Genomic DNA, 20657 nt, shown 5'->3' on the forward strand with positions numbered 1-20657 from the left:
AGCTTCCCCTTCAAACTTCTCCAGATACCGTTGTGTAGCATGTGTATAAGCACATGCGCTACTAATGCTCTGGAATGAATCTATTTGTTATGGGAAATCAGAATGGTGTTGAGTCCTGCTTCAAAGATGTCACAGGGTGAAGGTAAGAACTACTTATAGGAATAGCTAAGAACCAATTTCAGTCAGTATTTTGTCATAGGACCAAGAAGATACAACTATATGCCCTGTGTGAAAAGCAGGTTACTCCCTGCTTGAGAAAGAAAACAAACAAGAAAAATCTCCTAGTAAAGTGATACTTTGTTTTTCCTTTTGAATAGCAGATTTTCTGAAGTTTTTTGAAAGTAAATTTTTGACAGTTTTTTTTAAAGTAAAAGTCATTTAACTTCCTGCTAATAGAACCCTAGAAGACCTAGGAAATTAACCTTTATTATACCTCTGTTTAATACATCTATGGAGTAAAAAGCCTGAGAATTTCCTGTCAAAAGAAAGGAATGAAGAAGATAGTTCTAGAGAAAGCAATAATAAAGGGAGACAGAATTTTTGTCAGAGGAATATGGGGTAAGGTTATTTGGAAAAGGAGTTTGGATTAGCTTTCTATTACTGTAACAAAATACCTGAGACAATCACCTTAAGAGGGGAAAAGTTTATTTTGATCCATGGTTTCCATGGTTGGTTGGCTTCTTTGCTTTAGGGCTTCTGATGAGGCAAAACATTGGGGGCTGGGTGCTTGTGGTTGAGCATACCTGCTCACCTCATGGTAGCCAAGAAGTAAAAGAGAGACAGCATGAGATTCTAATCACACAACCTCCTTCAGAGGTGTTCCTCCAATGATATAACTTTCTTCCATTGGGCCTACATATTAATGTTTCTACCACTTCACTTCCCCATTATGCCACAGGAAGAGGACTAAGCTTTTAGCACTTGGGTCTTTTAGAAATATTTAAGATTCAAATCATAGCTGAATTTATTTGGAAACTATTTGACTTCCTTCTGACTGAAAAACTACTTCCAGACTCTTCTCGCAGCTTTTTAAATTTTTCATTATTAAAAAAAGGGGGGGGGGGGCTGGGGTTGTGGCTCAGAGGAAAGAGCACTCGCCTAGCCTAGCATTTGTGGTGCTGACGATGGAACCTAGCACTGGGTTCTATCCTCAGCAGCACATAAAAATAAAATAAAGGTATTGTGTCCATCTACAACTAAAAAAAACCCCAAATGTTAAAAAAAAAAAAACTACTCAAAGCCAGACTATGAGTGATAAGACTTCTCAGAAATTCACTTCTCTATACTCAGAAAACCCTCATCCACTTCCTCTACACCCTGAACTTCCTCTCAAATTATTCTGTAGTCAATATTCAGTTGGCTGGAGGAACCTGTCTGTTCCAGTTCCCAGAAAACAAAAGAGTGGCAAGCTTACAGAATGACTCAAAATACCATTCTGTTTTAGGAAAAACATGGTCCTGGGGAGTAAGAACCAGTTGACACAGGCAGAGGGTGCTTTATGACTTAAGAAAGAGGCAGACAGATCTGGAACTGCTGAAAGTCTAATTTATTGGGGATTTACAGATGGAGGCATGTCTGGGCATGGGATAAGTCAGGCAGATTTCTGCTCCTCAAGCCCAGTGGGAGGAGTTTATAAGCTGAGCCAAACATAGGTGAGCTGGCCACCCAGGATGTATCTGGCCTTTTTCAAAAGTTATTAACGGATTCAAAAGTCAGTTAAGAAACATTTCCAGCATTAGTGACTAGAACACCATGCTTCCTGGACTCTTAATGATTTTGTTTGCTTTGTATGGCTTGGGATATGTGCCTGGGACAATTGGAGGGATAAATGCTGATTATAACCACTACGGCTGGAGTCATATCAAGCTGCCTCCCTATACCTTTTTAAAATGTGTTCTTTTTTTTTTTTTTATGTCACAGAAAGGAATAGCATTAGAATATATTTGCAAAGAAAATTCCTCTTTTAATTAGTAAATGAAGATTATGGGCATTTTTTTTCATGTATTCAAGTCTTTACCAATTCATTTAGATGCTAGGTAGTCATTGCATCTGCAAGTTTTTCTTTACAGATTGTTCTGCTCTTAGGTTTTATTTCATCTCTTCGAAAATCATTATCAGACTTCTCATAAGGCTTTATCTCTGATGGACAAAATTGAGCTCTAGAGACCTCTAGTGGAAAGAGGCAAATAAGACAATGAGAAGAAAGCATGGTGTGCCTTGAGTGAAACTCTGAAGAATGTTGGGTTTCTACAGCCCTCTGCACCGTCTTTCGGGGTTCTCTCCACCTCCTGGTTCATACTTGAAAATCTTGAGGCTTCTGACCTGTTGTTGTCCTCTGCCAGGCTTATCTTTTTTACAATGTCACACATCTCATATTTTTCTTTATCATAAGTTATTCCACCCAACCTCACTAGTCTTGTGTCCTTTTATCTAAAAGCTGATGGGAATAAAACAATCAAGGTTTTCAGGCTAATTTAAATCCTAACTAAATCAACCTAAAGAAGTGTTTAGAAAAGTTAAGGATTCCTCTGGGTTAAATATACAAGCTTTAATCATAACTGCACTTCCATGATTGCAAGTAGTATCAGCCATTTCTATGCTCCTTTTACAGCAAACATCTTCAAAAGAGTTGTCTATCATATTCTGCTTTTCATTCACTCTTCTTTCATTGTGTGTGTGTGTGTGTGTTTTGGTGGGGAGGATAACCACTTTACCATTGAGCTATATTCCTGGTCCTTTATAAGACAGGATCTTGCTAAATTGCTGAGGCTGGCATCCAACTCCTGCCTCAGTCTCCAAAGTTGCTGAGATTACTGGTATTCACCATGGCACCAGCTTCCTTCCATTCTTTGTTGAACCCACCTGGGTAATTGTGTTTTTTTCTTTCTACCACTTCCTCAAAATTACTCCTGTCAAAGTCACCAATGTTCTCCATTTAGTCAAAATAAGAATCAGAGTGCCTCCTATCTCAACCTCTCTCTGGTCTCTGCCTCCCTCACTGACATGCAGCCAGCCTCACCCCCACTTCCCCATGAATGTTGGGAGGAGGTAGCAAGAGGTCTGTACTCCAGTAAGGAAAATGGGTCAGAGTTGGGGAAAAAATTCACAGCTCAACACTCGGGAAACCCCACTTGCAGGTGAGGAGGAGGCACTGGGCTGAGACGATACCATTTTCTCTATTCTAGTCCTGGCCTAACGGTCCAACTGCCAGTGCACTGAGATGGTAAGGATGGGGGAGGACAAAACACGTGCGAGGGCACACAGCTCACTGTGCTTGTGCTGCAGGGAGATAAAGCACTGGAGAAAAAAAACAACTACAACTGTGCACCACTTCCTCCAGCTTAAACTGAATGTTTCTTCAGTTGACTGTTTTTCAGAAACCTCTACTTTCATCATGGAACAGAAAGAAGAACGATAAGGATGTTACTCATGGGAAGAGGGGTTCTTATCTACTACCATCTGAGGTAACCTTCTGCTGCCCTTAATATTTTTGTGTGTACAATACCCTAAAATCCATCAAGCTGCAAGGTTAATCTGCAGTCAGCTGTAAAGATAATACTGTTACTTCTAAACCAAATTGTCCTGTTGAAGTGGAGAAGATAATTTTCAAGATGAAAAAAATGGATCAGGTAAAAATCTAGCCCTATAATAGTAGAAAACTATTTTTAAGAAAACACAGAGGGGCTGGGAATGTGGCTCAGGTGGTGGCGTGCTCACCTGGCATGCGTGCAGCCTGGGTTCGATCCTCGGCACCACATACAAACAAAGATGTTGTGCCTGCCGAGAACTAAAAGATAAATATTAAGAAGGTTCTCTCTCTCTCTCTCTCTCTCTCTCTCTCTCTCTCCTCTCTCTTAAAAACAAAACAAAACAAAACACAGAGTTCTGTCTCTTGGGTGGATTGAGGTGGAGCTGCCTTCATCCAGGAGAAGGGACACCTTCTGTAATTCAACATAGGATGGTACCTTATTTTATAGCAGTACCCTCCCAACATGCACACAGACATCCAGGGGTGCTTTGTCTCATTTGTACAAAGGACAAAGCTAGAAGAGATTTTGTCCCCAACTTTCAGAGTTCACAGAAAGCAAGGATCCAACTCTCTACAGTCATATCTGGCAAGACACCTGCAAGTCATAGGCCCCTGAGGTTTACTTGAAGTGGGTGCCTAAACAATGGCACCATAAACTGTGAAAGGGTCATGGGGTGGTTGATTATATAAGCTCCACTTAAGACTGGCTGGCCTCCTCTGACTTTGCTCAGAAAGGAAGTGACTTTGCCAAGAGCATCCAGCACAGAGGCCTGGGAATTATGGTGGAGGGCACAGGCTGCCTGGGGGGAATCCTCAGCTCTCTGCATATTACCTTTTTGACCCTGGGATGCTACTCAACCACTTGAATTACATTTTTGTCTTCTATAAAATGAGCCAAATAAATAACTGTAGCTATCATCTACAGACAGTTATGTTTAGCTCTCAGGCTTGTCCAAAGGCTGAAATCACCCAGGAGTCAGAGTTTGTGCTTCAGTGAAGGACTACCTCAGAGTCCCATGGGAGAGGAGGTCACCAGTCACCTTAGACTACTTATACCTCAAAGGCCAGACAACTGGATTGATAAAAATCCAGTTGCTTCTTATATAAAGAATCATCCATTTTAAAGATGACTACAAATATAAGCAAAAACCCTCAAGAGAAATTACAAGAGCACACATACGGAGAACTGGAATTACTCACCTTACAACAAAAATCTCACCTTGGGAATGGAGGGAGCATCAGCAGCACAGTGAAATGGACAGTTACACTATTAGACCATGCAGTGGCTGATCTTCTGAAATATACTCCATATGGATTAGCGACACTGATACAACCCCATTTGTGCCAAATTTGTGGACACAATCAATAATTTAGAAATTAAAACTTAGATTGAAGATTTGAAACTTCCTCCTCCTGACCGAAAAATAAATAAATAAATAAGAACCATCTGCATTCACCAAGAGAGTCAACACTGCTCCTAATACTGTGAAATAGTGTGTAGGGGTTGACAGTTATCATGCTGCTTCCCCCAAAGCAAACTTTTTATTTTTTTATATAAAAAACTTTGTTCCACAACCTCATTAAAAACAACAATGATGACATCTGTCAAAAACTCGAAGACATCTCTACTCCTCTGATAACTGAAAACTGCCTCTTCTCACTAGTCAGTCAGTTGTGCTAAATCTGGACACTGAAAGTTTTCAGTTCCTCCTTAGTGTATCTGAGTTGTACCTCTTCTTTTATTGTAGTGAAAAGGTCACAGTCTTTCAGTTAAACATATACGACTCCTTGTGAGTCACCTAGTGACTGCCAAGCCTCCTGTCAGTACAGAGGAAGGGCTGCCTGGTTCTGTCAGTAAACTAATAGACATCCCAAAATTCAAGAAAATAGCTCCTCTTATAATGAACAGTAATACCAATCACTGCAGCCAGCTGCTTGACCATCATTTATCCAAACTTATTTACATTCCCAGGATAGATGTGATAGTTTTCTGCCTGAAGTCCATTCTGGAGAGATTGCTGCCAAATTGAATGAACTTACTTGTCCTTGAAATATACAGTATCTATGAATGGATGATCAAGATTAATATCCCCTGATGCATGGCGTAGCTATTAAATGTTGGATTTCCATCTTTCTAACCAGCCACCACACACACACACACACACACACACACACACACACACACTTAGTATTAAAATATAAGAATTTGTGCTATGACTTTTAATACCTAAAGAATATATTTATAATTTATAGTTATCTTACTTAAGAACTTCATGATAGGGTATAATTGATTTTCTTTTCCTTCAATAAGAAATAATCACCTTTTGTTGATTTCATTTGTTGCTTTATTGATCACCTACATGTTCTACAATGGTGACTTCAACAAAAGGATAAAGAAAGATTATATTTGTAAGGTACATTAATAGCTAAGTAAGCATACATCTGATATTTGCTATCGTATTCCTATTCTTTACATACAAATGTTTATAAGTTATGTTAAAGATTATTTTATGGTGAAATAAGGATTTGCAAAACCACACATGTAAAATAATGGATTTAGTTTAACTCTGTTTTCAATGATGAATTATTTAGTGTGGAAGTTCGATTTTATATTTTATTTATTACCAAATTAGTATATAATTAATGGAAATCTCAAAGTTCTTAAAATATTATTAATATGTAATATTTGATTTTTATAACTTAAGAATGTGAATTCCATAAGGAGAATTTCAAACAAATATTTTCTGTATTAGAGGTTCTAAAGAAGTTTTAAAGAAATTTTTGTGAACATTACTATATTATGATAATTATATCACAGTTGATATGAAGAAAAGAATAAGGGTCAATTTTTATTCATATAAAAAAATGGAAAACTATTTGGAGTTTCAGAAATTCTGGTGCTTATTGTAGTAAAATGATAAAGTAAAATCATTGTGTACATATGCAATGAACACCAGATGAGAGTCCTGGCAAATAGCACAAATCTAGATATTTAAAAGATAAAGAGAATAAATGTTTTGAAAAATAATTTTTAAAATATTAGCATCTGGTCTTACATAATAATTTCATTTTATCATTTCATTAGAATTTTTGAAACATACTTACAGACATTCATTAAAGGCAGGACTATTAAGAAAAGCAATCCTGGGCAGGGGTTGTGGCTCAGTGATGGAATGCTTGCATAACACATCTGAGGCACTGAGTTTGACCCACAGCACAACATGAAAATAAATAAATAAAGGTATTATGTCCATCTATAACTAAAAATATTTTTTTTAAAAAAATAAGAAAAACCAAAACAAAACAAAAGTAAAGAAAAACAATCCTAATTTGTTGGTTTATAATCACTCTGGCATCTTGTTCATGCCTTGCAGATTGAATTGGTTACTTAATCTCAAAGTTTTTATCAAACAAGCAGGCTGGGGAGTTAAGTTGGATTTCATTAAACCTACTGAGAACTGAACTACTTAATTTTACTAAGCCACTATGGAAAAAGTTTCTTTCTGATGTAATAAAAGCAAGATATTAAAAAAAGAAAAAAGAAAGAAAAATGATCACTTATTCAAGCATCAGCAGCATTTGACACTCTTGATTAGTCCCTCTTTGAAATTCTTTCTTTCTTTCTTTTTTCTTCTTTGGGTTCCAGGGATTGAACTCAGGGGCACTCAACCACTGAGCCACATCCCCAGCCCTATTTTGTATTTTATTTAGAGACAGAGTCTCACTGAGTTGTTAAGCACCTCCCTTTTGCTGAGGCTGGCTTTGAACTCAATGATCCTTCTGCCTCAGTCTCATGAACTCCTGGGATTACAGGTGTGCACCACTGCACCTGGTGAAATTCTTTCTTTACAAGCCAATATATTTCTTTCTGGATTCTTCTTTCATTGTTTGCTTCTCAGGTTCCTCTGCTGATACCTTTTCTACTTTCTGGTCTCTAAAATATGTAGCACCTCAGCCCTTGAGATTGGCTTACCTGGTTCTTCTATGAGTTGATGACAGTCACATTTGTATTTGCCAGTCCTAGCACTAACAGCTAGATCTGATGTTGGTAGGAGTAGATATGGCATTGACAGTTACATTTTGAGTGTTTCCTGTTGAACACAAAGACTGTCAGAGAACACTATGTCAGGTCATTTTGTGACTGTGATAAAATGATACCAATAGCCCCTCCTAACAGAACAAGATAACAAAATAAAAGCTAAGACTGTTTCATAACGATCTCAAAACACAACAAAATCAAATCACAAAACTCAAAAATACTGATTTCTGTCCCTCATGCATGCCCCCTATACCCTACTAATATGACTGATGCTGTTCCTTTCAGATAAAAGCAACAGCTTTAACCTTACTTTATTTTTACCTCTTTCGAGATAAGCTTCCTTAAGGAAGCTTCCTTAATTCCTGTCATTGAATTACCCTTGCTTCCAGACAGGACTCAGTATAACACACTTTCTTGAATCCTCTCCCAAATCACCTCTATAAGCCCAAATGCGGTAGTCTTTTTTTTTAATTTAATTTAATTTATTTTAAAGAAAGAGAGAGAGAGAGAGAGAGAGAGAGAGAGAGAGAATTTTTAATATGTATTTTTTAGTTTTCGGTGGACACAACATCTTTATTTTATTTTTATGTGGTGCTGAGGATCGAACCCAGCGCCTTGCATATGCCAGGCGAGTGCGCTACCACTTAAGCCACATCCCCAGGTCAGTCTTTATAAAAAGACTTCTCTTTATGAGAAGCCCACGTGATTCCCCAAGGAATAGAATCTTTATTATTACAAGGAGAAATAAAGCATATTTATTTAATTGTTGATGAGTTTCAGCTCATCTTTGGGCACAGGTCATCTTTTGGCAGGTGCAGAGTTACATCCATCATAGGATAATCTGTCTCTAATTTCATTACTTGCCATTAAGAAATAAAAAAATTAATTCATATTTTACTATAGCTATAATCTTATAATATTCTATTATTCTAATTTTTTGTACTTTACTGAAATTTTTAGTCCACTTATTCCTTGCTGAATTATCTTTGAAATGATTGCTGTTTATTCTTGTTATCTCAATAATTATGAATACTTACTGTTCACTTTGTTTGCAAATTTGGAGTTAGCTAAAATAAGAACTTTTCAGATTACATTTCTTCTGTTTTGTCTCCTAACATTATTTCTCTTTTGCCCAGAGAAGTGTGTTTATAAAATGCGTATCTTTCTGTCTTCTCATCCTTGAGTGGAGATAGAGCCTGACATGGAATAGGATATCATTAAATCTAAAGGGATAACCCTTCATTTCTAGGCATGTTCATTAAAGAACTGGCAACTTTCAGAACACAGATCTCTAGTATAAAACTAGAGGGTAGATTGGTGATACTACAATTTCTAGTTCCTGTCAGTTTTGCCAAATACTGCTGTCTTCACCCAATGTGTAAACTCTGGAGGCCAGTGGAAGAGGATCACAAAGCTCACTCAATTTAGAGTATAGGAAGGCATGTGGGGCAACAGGTCCAATCCTTGTATTACTGCTCTTGCAGGACTCTAAGAAGGTGGATCTTCAAACCAAAAGTGATGCAATAGGGCTTTTTGCTGAGCTTGTAATACCAGCCCTCTAGATGGAGGTGCGGGCTATCTTCTAACCTTAGTTATAATTATACAGCTTCTTTTTCCTGTTTATAGAGTTGTGTTGCAACCAGTGTGCACAAGTGAAAGGAATCCTTACCTCAAGCAGAGGATCCTTCTGTCTGCCTGTACTGTTCCTGGTGCAGTTTCTTAAATTAATATGGCTGTAACTTCTGTGCCTATTTTAGAGACTGTCATTAGAAAAGGTCAAAGTTACTTTTTAATTCCCTACAGGTAGTAGAATTCCTACTGACCACTAGAAAATGTTTTAACTCTATCCCATCAATTAATATAGCTGTAGGAATTTCTTCTACATTTTGACACATATACATTTTATAATTTACAATACCATTATGGACTTTATCCAAGTAATATGTATAGAGGAATATTTTAATGATAGTTTTGAAGGCTAAGCAAACCTTTGGAATTTTTTTTTCATTTTAAATGTATGCTTTCATTTGCCTTTAAATTTATTTACTGGATCTCAGTTATGAAGATCCATATATGACCACACTTGTGAAAAGAGGAATATTTTCAGGTTCTCCTTAAATACTGTCATTCCATTTAGTCTTACTTCACTTGGATATTAATGTCTGTACCTCTCACCAACATATGCATTGAAGAGGGCTAGTGTTCACCATTGCCTACAAGAGGGGAAAAAACTACTTCAATTAAGAAGAATTAAATAAGTCTTTAATCTTCTTAAATCCCAAGAAAGGGGAAATAGTTATGTTATAGGTACTCGCAAATATAAGTTGATGTCACTTGGGGGAAGCATAATACATTAGATAAAACCTGACTTTGACACATTAAGGATTTGAATACAAATTTACATAATGTTATTAACTCTGTAATTGAAACAAATCAGGTAAATTTTTCAAATCAGTATCAAGTGGAAATAGCACTATCTTGACTATATTTCATGAGAACTTTAAGAATCACTTAAAAACTGTTATAATATCTTCTACTTCAACATGTTCTCATTCCAAAGGTTCTTATTCTCCACATTTACATTTACAAAATCATGGAAGATGACATGCCGTTAAAATCATGGTATTTGAAGGTAAATGGATGGAGTTGGAGAATATTATTCTAAGTGAAGTAAGCCAATCCCCCAAAAAACAAATGTTTAATGTTTTCTCTGATATTTGGATGCTGATCCATAATGGGGATGGGGAGGAGCATGGAAGGAAGGGAGGAACTTTAAATAGGGCAAAGGGTAGGGATGGGAAGGGAGGGGGCTAGGGGGTAGGAAAGATAGTGAGATGGACATCATTATGCTAAGTACATGTATGAAGACACGAATGGTATGACTCTACTTTGTGTACAACCAGAGATACGAAAAATTAAAGAATGAAACATATTTCATAGATGGATGAATTAAGTAAAAAAAAATCAAGGTACAGTTGTGCTAAAAAATTTTGTGGAAAAATAATAACCCCTATAAAAATCTCACCATTTTTTCCTTCTAAGAATTGCTGCATTTAAAAATTGTATCTTAAATTTTAAGCATAAAATAAACTTGTTTTTAATTTTTTTTGTAGTTTTTTATGATGAAAACTAACTCCTCTTCCCCACATGTACATTAAATAATGTAATTATTATTAACTCCTACTTTTACGTTGGTTTATATATAAAACCTCTTTCCAGTTCCAATTACACAATGAACAGCTCCTCTACATATTAAGGTAATTTATTAAGAAAAAATAAAATCAGACTTAAGAACTGCTAAAATAGTTCAACATAACTTAATACATTTTCCTTAACTCTCTGCTTCCTCTTTTATTTAGCACTCTTCTGAATTTTATTCTAATTTTCGTAGTTTTTTATCTGCTTTTTTTTATAACTTGGCCACTTAACTCTTTTATTTTATGTTTTCCATATTTTTATTGGTGCATTATAGTTCTACATATTGACAGGATTATTGTGACATATTCAAATATTCACAAAATTTAACAATATAATTTGGTCAACATCACTGTCCAGCATTTACCTCCTTCCTGCCCACCTTTGACCACTTGGTCTTTTTCTTCTACTGATCTCCCTTTACCTACCACTTAGCTCTTAAATGATTTATTTTTAACTTTATTCATTAAATATTATGGTTGCATTTATTATATATCTGTCTATTGATCTGTCTGTCATTTATCTGTCTATGCAGTAGCTTTCTTCTTTCACATGATTATTTTGTTTATGAGATCCAACTATACCATAGGTAGCTGGATATATCATTAGTTTCAATTACTCCAATAGTTTTCTAGCCTTCTTCTTTTTATAGACAAATCAGGTGTTTCCTATTGTTCAGGTCTTTAAAAGAGACAACTACAATAATGTTCTTATGTGTGTATCCTGGTAAATATAATCACTAGTCATACTCTAGCATTTCTAAGAAGAAGATCTTAGAATTGCATATTTCTTGAGAATTCTTCTCAACTTACCTACTTTACTAGGTAATATTAAACTGTCCTTGAAACTGATTGTCTAGTCCCACTATGATGGCCCATTGTTCCTATTGCTTCAACAATTCCATTGACATTTGGTAGTATCAGGATGTGTTAAACTGTGCCAAAAGTATTTAATGCTATTATAGGTTGGTAAAATTTTTCGTATTCTTCTAATTATGAATGAAGACAATCACCTTGTAAAATGTGCAGTAGTCATTTGGACTCTCTTTTTGTGAAGGACTTTTCAAGTTTTTATTCATTTTGCTTGTGAGTTGACTACTTCCTATAGTTTGTTGGGGGTTTTATTTAATATACTTGATGCTAGTATATTGTATATTGTTAAGTGTTGCAAATATATTTTCTAATTTGTTGATTTTAATAGTTTTATTATTTTTAATAAAAGAGTCTTAATATAAAAAAGGCAATTTTACAATTTTATTTTTAGTGTCTTGTGTAGGAAATCTTTTTACCTAAAGTTATGGAAATATTCTCTTAATTTTCTAAGGATTTATTATTTTGCCTTATAATTTTATATCTAATCCACACATAATATCCAGAACATTCTTTTTAAAATAGACATTCCACATAATATCCCAAATCTACTGGTTTAGAAACTTTAGGATTGAGGACCAATAATCTAAATTTTATAAAACAAAACAAAACAAAACAAAAAACTGATGACAAATTCAGAACAATGCTTATGTTTATAGTAGATTGCAGTTTTAAAATTATAAATTTGTGCTCATTTCATCACCTCCTTGCAAATTCAAATTCTATGGTTAAAACACCGTAACTATTTCAACATTTTATTCAATATATATTGCCATATGCTACCTTCTAAATAATGTGGGGTCAACAACTCAAAATTATATGTTAAGAGATTTTCATCATAATTGAGAGGCACCATTTAAAAAAATGTTTAGTCCTATAAACTCATAGTTTATTCTCAATTGTATTGAGTTTTCATTAGCACAATAAAACAAAGGACAGTTTTACAACATGTGATCAGGTGCAGCAACCAAATCCTATAAAGCTGTGGCTCAGCCCTGCTTTTCTCTGATGAGAAAATTGTTAACAAGAGATGTTAATTTTGGCTTTCACAGAAATTGGCCTCAGTTCTCTGAGTACTGCTTCCTTCCTTCCAGCGCCGCGGTTATAGCAAGTGGTTAATTTGAAAGACTTAGCTATTATTCTAAATCACTGTAATGGCAAAGAATCATACCATTCAGCCCTGCTAGCCGGTCCCCGAGTCTAATACCATCTACTTATTTGTTTTCTAATGATTAACTTTCCTCTCTAGTTTTTAAGCATCATGGGGTCCTCCTATGTCTGATTCGTTCCCAGTTACTTAAATCTCTATAGCGTACCCATTTATAATTAACATTTACTATCAACCCTACATTGGGATCATATTTTTCTGTCCAGGACCAAGGGGGCAAGGTGGGAGTTGGCTCTGGTCCGGGACTAGGAGGGGGACACCAAAACCTACCTCCAATCATGTAGACCGGCCAATAGGGCCCCATGACTGTTGGCATAGGCCTATATTTTTTATTATTCTTTTCCTTATGACCTACTTTAGCAGGAAGGGTCTTTGGGCTTTCAGGAGTAGTTACTTGAGGCTTATTTAGATTAATTTTAACAAGGTTTTCATAAACTTCCTTAACTGTTTTTTCCTTAGGTAGTTTTGCTATAAAGCTTAACTGTTTATGAGAATTGGCTGCATTACTGCAGTTGTTGCAAGCTGACCTATTTTCCAGGATTGTTATGTTTACCTGGAGAGTAACGTTAATTCCCCTAGACTCAATGGTCATATGAGAGGTGAGTAATATTCCAATTAAAATAAAGCCAAACAAAAACCATTCAATTCCCAAAAATATGCTGCGCTCCCCCTGAGGTTGGTCGCCTTGCGCCGTCCACCTCAGGAAGGCCTTGCAGTTTCCTGGGTCAGGGGAGGGGCACAGCACCTCACTTTAGGTCAATGATTAAATAAACTGTAATTATACCTCTATGAGTGATGCAAATTGTAATTCATTAGAGAAAAATATAGGTAGCATAAATTTTTAATAATGTTTTGATGGGATATATTTAATTATTTTGATATATTTATAAAAAATAAAATGACATAACTTTGATAGTCTTGTATTTGAATATAGGACCAGGGTAACTCCTCATAATGTACAACCACAAGAATGGGATCCTAAACTGAATCAGTTATACTCTATGTATGTATAATTTGCCCAAGTACATTCTACTGTCATGTATAACTAAAAAGTACAAATAAATAAAAAGTACAAATAAAAAAAGAATAAAATGATTTTAAGGCATCAAACTTACTCCTCATCTGATTAAAATAAAAATAAATTCAAACATGAATGAATGGGATATGATCTAAGTGTTGAAATAATAGCATAATAAATTTCTTAGGCTTCAAATTGTATGTAAACCATCATGAAGAACAGTTGAAGCTTTTCCTTCCTTAGATATTTTAATATCTAGTATGAGTTCAGTGATTCTCAGTAAATTTACATTGGTTCACTGAGTCATTAATTGACTCAGGCTTCTATCCTACTATTTTTTCCATACAAACTACCAGTAAAAAATATTGATTTCTGCTTCAGAGCTAAAAAATTCTCTAAATAGAAAATATATATGTATTATACATATAATTGCATATATAATTATATGTAGATTATATATTATGTAGCAGAAATATATTACATATGTATTTATATATGCATATATAATTATATATATAGATTCTCTTTAGAGACTCTTTTATATCAGTAATATATGTACTATATATGTATAGTGTATAATGTATCATATATATGTGAATATATAATATGTAGATTCTCTCACACATCTATAAACTCAACATTGTACAAGCCACTTTTATTGTCATGAGAGCAGATTATTTATTATTATGTTGGCTTTCTGCTCTATGTCATTGGTTCTCTTCATTATAAATATACACATATTTCTTTCCCACACTGCTATGGCCTCAAAAAGTATTTATAAATATCTTTGCACTGGATTTTTTTTAAAAAATGTCATTTTAGATTTATTTGCATTGACAGTGTTTTTTTTTTTTTTCATCTTTGTGAGAATGAGGATGTTAATATTGTAATACTGTTTGTGAAATTACTTCCACTGGATATAAGAACTTCCTTTAAACATTTAAAACTATTTTTCATATGTATAAACAGTCCATAGTAAAAGAGAGGGTGACCAACTCAGATTCTACAATGCCTAGAAAAGCCATCAGCTGCTTTCCTTTTAACTCACACCTGTAGTTGGAATTCCTAGTGATTAGTTAAAATTCCAGCCCCAAAAAGTCAAAGGTAGAATGTTTTCTCTTTTTTTTAAATTTTTTTTTTATTATTAGTTGTTCAAAACATTACAAAGCTTTTGACATATCATATTTCATACATTTGATTCAAGCGGATTATGAACTCCCATTTTTACCCCATATTTTCTGATGTTTTAATTATGATTTGGTTTCTACTTTAAGCCAAGATGAAGCAATATCGAATGCATTTAACCTTTTGTCTGAAAAAAAATCTCAAAATGCTCAGACTACTCAGCAAATGGAGAAACAGTTCACAGGAACACAGCCCATCAGCCACTGTATAATCATGACCTCTGAGAAACGGGAAATAAGTAAGGCTTTCCTTTCAGCTTACCAAATTAATAATGTGTTCAGGCTTTTATGTGGCAAGGGAGACTCCAGACAAGGCTAGCCCATTCTGGCTTTCTCCCTGAGTTAAGTAGAATCCTGTTGACCAGATAAACTGAGGCTGTTAGCTTTTTCAGGACAGAATACAAGAGAGCGGAGAATTACTGCAATATTTTTGATGGTCATATTTGTAAGTGTAATCCTAAATGTCTTTTTTTATGCTTATTAACTATTTGTATATCTCATTTGAAAAATGTCTATTTTGTATAATTTATATATTTTAGATTATATTCTTTGATTTATTATTAAACTGTGAGCCTGCTTTATGTATTCAGAATAAAAATACTTTATCAAAAGTGTAATTTACAACCATTTCTCCTAATCCATGGTATGTACTAGCTGACATTTATAGAATACTCCATTTAGTAACTGCTTAATAAACATTCTTTTCAAGTGAATAAACTAGTACAATGTGTAATGCAGATACAGTACCAATTCTTCAAAATTTCTAAAAGGAAACGAAAAGAGAATATTTCCTAACTCTTTCTGTAAAGTCAGCATAATTATTTATACAGAAAGCAAATAAACACATTAAAAGAAAGGAAAACAACAGATCAGTATCTCTCATGAACAGACAACATCCTCTACAAAGCAACAGCAAATTGAATAAAAATGTACAAAAGAAATGCAACATGAACAAGTGGGCTTTAGTCCAAGTATTTAAGGATGGTTCAACAGTTAAAACTCAATAAATTTAATCCACATGTTAATATGCTAAGAAAACAAAACATTATCATGTCAACAGAAAAGAAATTTGACAAAATCTAATACCCATCAATGGTACAAATGCTGTGCAAATAAAGTAGAATTTTCTCAACTCGATTAAAAAAAAACTTATAAAGAAACCTACTGCTAATGTCATAGTTCATGGTTAAAGAAGAATGCTTTTCCCTTTTGGATCAGGAATAAGACAAAAATGTCCACTCTTACTACTCTCTTCCACATTGAATTGTAAGTATTAGCTCGTGCAAGAATATAAGGACAGAAAAGTTACACAAATTTTAAAAAAATTATTTTCTTTATCATATGGCATGATCGCTATGTAGACCTCTCCATAAAAGTATAAACATAAATTATTCCTGGAACTAAGTAGTAAGTGCAGCAAATTTTCAGTAGTCAATGTTAATACAAAAACATCAGTTATTTTCCTATGTACTATCAATGAACAATTGAAATTTAACATTTATAAGTACCACTCACAATAGCACCAAAACGATAAACATTTTTAGACGTAAATCTAACATACATGAAATATCTATTTGGAAAACTATAAACTGAAAATATGAAAGAAATCATATATCTTAAAAACAGATAGTCTATGTTCACGGGTTGGAAGACTCATGATGGTTTAGGTGTCAGTTCTTTCCGACTTATCTGTAGTGTGCACTCTCAAACAAATGACTTGAAACTATTTTGTAAGCAGACACAGACACAGGATATGAGCAGACAGACAGGATGGAGGGGCGGGGGAGGGAGTGAAGTGATGTGGTGAAGAAGTATAGAAGTGAAGTGTTTGTTCCTCCCTCCTGCTGAGTTTTATTAACTCATAAAAGGTTACATATTACCCATCACACCTGACTACACTCTAATCAGTATTCCTTTAACTCTGAGTGCTAGCTAACTAAGATAAGGTCCTAGTTAATACAAACACAGAGCCTCTCAAACCCAAGGCCGTTGCTATGGAAACCAGGTAGTTATCTTAATAGCCTCAGGAGAAAACTGCTAGGTATTTCAATCATGGGAATCAGGCTGCCAGTAAACCCCAGGGAGTTTGCTCACTGGGGGAACGGTTCCCTATTTCCATGGTCAGAATACCTACAACAATGCTGAGGAAGAAGAACAAAGTTGGAGGATTCATACTATGTAATTTCAAGACTTATTGTAAGCTAAAGTATACAAAATAGCATGGTATTGAGGTAGAATAGAAGAAATAAGAAAAGGTAGAAAGGAGACGTTCCTTTCTCAGAAATTTCTCAGAACTCTCTAAATGTACCCTTCCACTGTTAATTAACCTCCTAATAATTAGATGAAACAACAACAACAAAAAAAGAGATGATATAATGAGAGACCTATAATTTATGGGAATTTCTGGTGCTGTCTGTGGATCAGATAACAAAGACCTTGTCAGTCTAACATTCCAGAGATTGACTGAAACCACCAGAAACTGTCTTTGAGATTGTTGGACTGATAACATTCCTACATACTTTTCCATACACAACCCTCACCAAATGTTCTTTAAAAGAAGAGCTGGGTACCCCCAAAATACTTCTCTCAGTCTCAAAGTGGCCCACATTCTCTGCTGAATGAGCATTCCTTGCTTCACTCTCAAAGACATCTCTCTCTTTACACTGCCCCAATTTTCTCTTGAATTTTTATCTTCTTTCCTAAGTAACCCTCAGTCTATGCCTCTGACAGGTGAATGTTGAAATTCTTTACTGTCACATATACAAAGAATCCCACTGGTCCTGAGTGGAGTTCCCTCCTCTCTCTCAGAACTCCTTGGACACTTCTTTGGAGACAAGTCTTCTTCTGTTATCAGTGAACAAACAGATACACAACTCAACAGAACAGAATAGGAACACCTTCATTGAAATAGTAAACTCATTTTTGAGAAAGGGCAAAAGGTGAACTTGTAGGAAAAGGAGTTATTTTCTAACTATTCATCTGTCATTTATTTCATATATATGTTTATGTATATGTGGCAAATGGTACCAGGAAACCTGTATATCCACTTGCAAAAAACAAACAAAAAAGAACCCAGATGCAAATTTTATATCTCAAGCAATTTTTAATTCAAGCAATCATAGAACCAAGTATAAAATGAAAAAAAAATCTATAAAACTTCTGGAACAAAACAGGAATATAATCTACATGACCTTTATTTAGTGAGGAGTTTTTAGACACAACACCAAAAGTACAATCCATGAACATAAGATGGATTTTATTTAAATTTAAAAATTCTGGGGTGCAAAAGATATATTTGAAAGAATAAAAACATAAATTACAAACTAGTAGAAAATAGTTGTGAAATACATACCATCTGATAACAAAAAAAAAGTTCTTAAAATATGTAGAGAACATCTACCTTCTGATGATAAGAAAACAAAAAACCCAAATAGAAATTGAATAAAAGATCTGAACAGACACTTTATCAAAGAAGATAGATGAACAATTAGCACATGAAAAAAATGTTCCACATCATTTTTCATTAGAGAAATGAGAATGAAAACAACTCAGAGATACCACTAGGACCTTTTTAGAATGCTAACATTCAAAATGCTGTCAACACCCATTGCTGATGAGAAGAGGGAGAGACAAAGCCTCAATCATTGTTAGTGGGAAGCAAAATGACACAGGGACTTTGAAAGACAGCTTTGCAGTTCCTTACAAAGATAAACAGAGTCCATCATATGACCATGTAGCCAAAATTCTAGGCATTTACCCAACATATTTGAGAATTTAAATCCATACAAAAGCCTACATATGAGTGTTTATTGTACCTTTACTTATAATTGCCCCAAACTAAAAAATAGCTAAGATGTCCTTCAATAAGTGAATAAATAAGCAAGCTGCATATGTTCCTATGATGAATTCAGCAATAAAAGAACATGAGCTATCAAACTATAAAAGCATATTTATAAATTTTAAATGTGTATGGCATATTGAAAGAAACCAGTCTGAAAAGGCTTTATAATGCATGAGTCCATACATTATCTGGATAGGGTCTAATGTAGAGATGCCAAATATATCAAGAGTTACCAGCATTTAGGAGAGGTATAGAGTTGAAAGATGAAGAACTTGGAGGTTTTTTGAGCATGTATGATATAATTATGGTATAATATCTGTGAAAACTCATAAGACTTTATGACAGAAAGAATGAACATTAATTCATGCAAATTTAAAAATCAGTTTGGGGGTTGAGAATTCTAGGATGATATTCAGAAAGTGCCAAAAGACTTTAACTTCATTACAAATGCATAAGCAGCGTCACTGAAGGTGAGGCTGTTGCTGATCTAAGTAACTTAGAAATGAGTAGAAACTGTAGGACAAATGAATTGTGCATATTAAGCACTATGATCTAGTTGATAAATAGTTTCTTATGAGGTTTGGGGAAACAATTCCCAAGCCATTAAATATGTATGTTGAAATCAAAAAATTAAGCAAATTAAGTATGATGGTAATAGTCCTGCTGATTTTTTATTATTGGAGTGGGAGGTTATAGAATTGTGAGGCAAGAGGCTAGAAGTATTCATGTGCATTGGAATTGTAGACAACTGTGTGAACTGAACTCATGAAGTCAACTGATAGAGCTCCCAATGGCCAAAGATAGAAAAATGTGGGCATCAAAAAAAGTAGTACTGATTAGAATTATAAAATCAATATAAGTAGATATATACTAAAATAAAGGAGTAAGTAAATAGAAAAGTAGGTAAATATTCCCAGGAGAATTCTGAAAATGTCTTCACAGTGTCTATATACAACCCAATCCTTTCCTTGCGATGCATATATTGGGCTTCTTCCAAAGAGTACAACTTGGAAATGGGGAGGGGGAGAATAACTTTACACTAAATAAACCTTTAAACCCTATCTCAGCCAGTTGATTAACATAAACAGTGAGAACCCATATTGATAATATATACCCTCAATAAGGTGATGAGACTGACAATTTATCTCAGCATTCTTCTTCCAAAAATCTATAACCCATGTATAATAATGAAAAGAACAGCAGACTATTCAAATTTGGGAATATTCTACAAAATATTTGACCATTATTTTTTCAAAACTTTCAAAGTCATCAAAAATAAAGAGTAATAAACATTACAACTAAGGATATGAATATAAGAACTAAATGTATTGTGGTATTCTATATGGGATCCTTAAAGAAAAGATATTAGGTAAAAACTGAGAATCTTTCAATATAGACTTTAATTAATAGTAATGTGTCAATATTGATTCAGTAATTTTGGTATATGTATCATATTAACCTAATGAGAATTTTTTGTATTATCTTTATAATTTTGCTACAAATACAGAACTATGATAAAAAAGCATTTCATGTACGAAGGAGAGGTCCCTTCCCTTTTTAAACCATATCCTCTGTGGTTTTAGAGTGGTAAGCTTTGTTTCAACAAGACATTTTGTAGGCACTGATTGCTTTTGTCAAATAATGTCTCTATTTCCACCTCATTCAAAAATGGATTTTTCTATTTATGGAATGGTTGGACAAAACACAGAAAGATCTATATTTCAGAAGCCAAGAAAACATTCCCATCATTGTCATCACAAGTGGACATATAAAGGTAAGAACTTATAATTCCCATTGTACTACCAATTATGCAT

At 34.5% G+C, this 20657-nt stretch overlaps 1 protein-coding gene across 4 annotated transcripts in view; it reads left to right on the forward strand.

The window, feature by feature from the left end:
* Window positions 1-20657, forward strand: part of LOC114082743 (killer cell lectin-like receptor subfamily F member 1) — a 32551-nt gene continuing 11894 nt past the window's right edge. Inside the window, exons 1-4 of one of the 4 annotated variants that reach the window (XM_027923837.3) lie at window positions 35-142; window positions 3363-3464; window positions 13260-13399; window positions 20552-20617. In XM_027923837.3, coding sequence (XP_027779638.1) covers window positions 13393-13399; window positions 20552-20617 — 73 coding nt within the window. In that variant the 5' untranslated portion in view covers window positions 35-142; window positions 3363-3464; window positions 13260-13392. Of the gene's footprint in view, window positions 143-3362; window positions 3465-13259; window positions 13400-17976; window positions 20618-20657 lie in introns of those variants that run through there. The other 3 variants (XM_027923836.3, XM_027923838.3, XM_027923835.3) reach the window with 3 other exon arrangements.

This window comes from Marmota flaviventris, chromosome 3 (assembly GCF_047511675.1).
Source record: "Marmota flaviventris isolate mMarFla1 chromosome 3, mMarFla1.hap1, whole genome shotgun sequence".
Classification (NCBI taxonomy): Eukaryota; Metazoa; Chordata; class Mammalia; order Rodentia; family Sciuridae; genus Marmota; species Marmota flaviventris.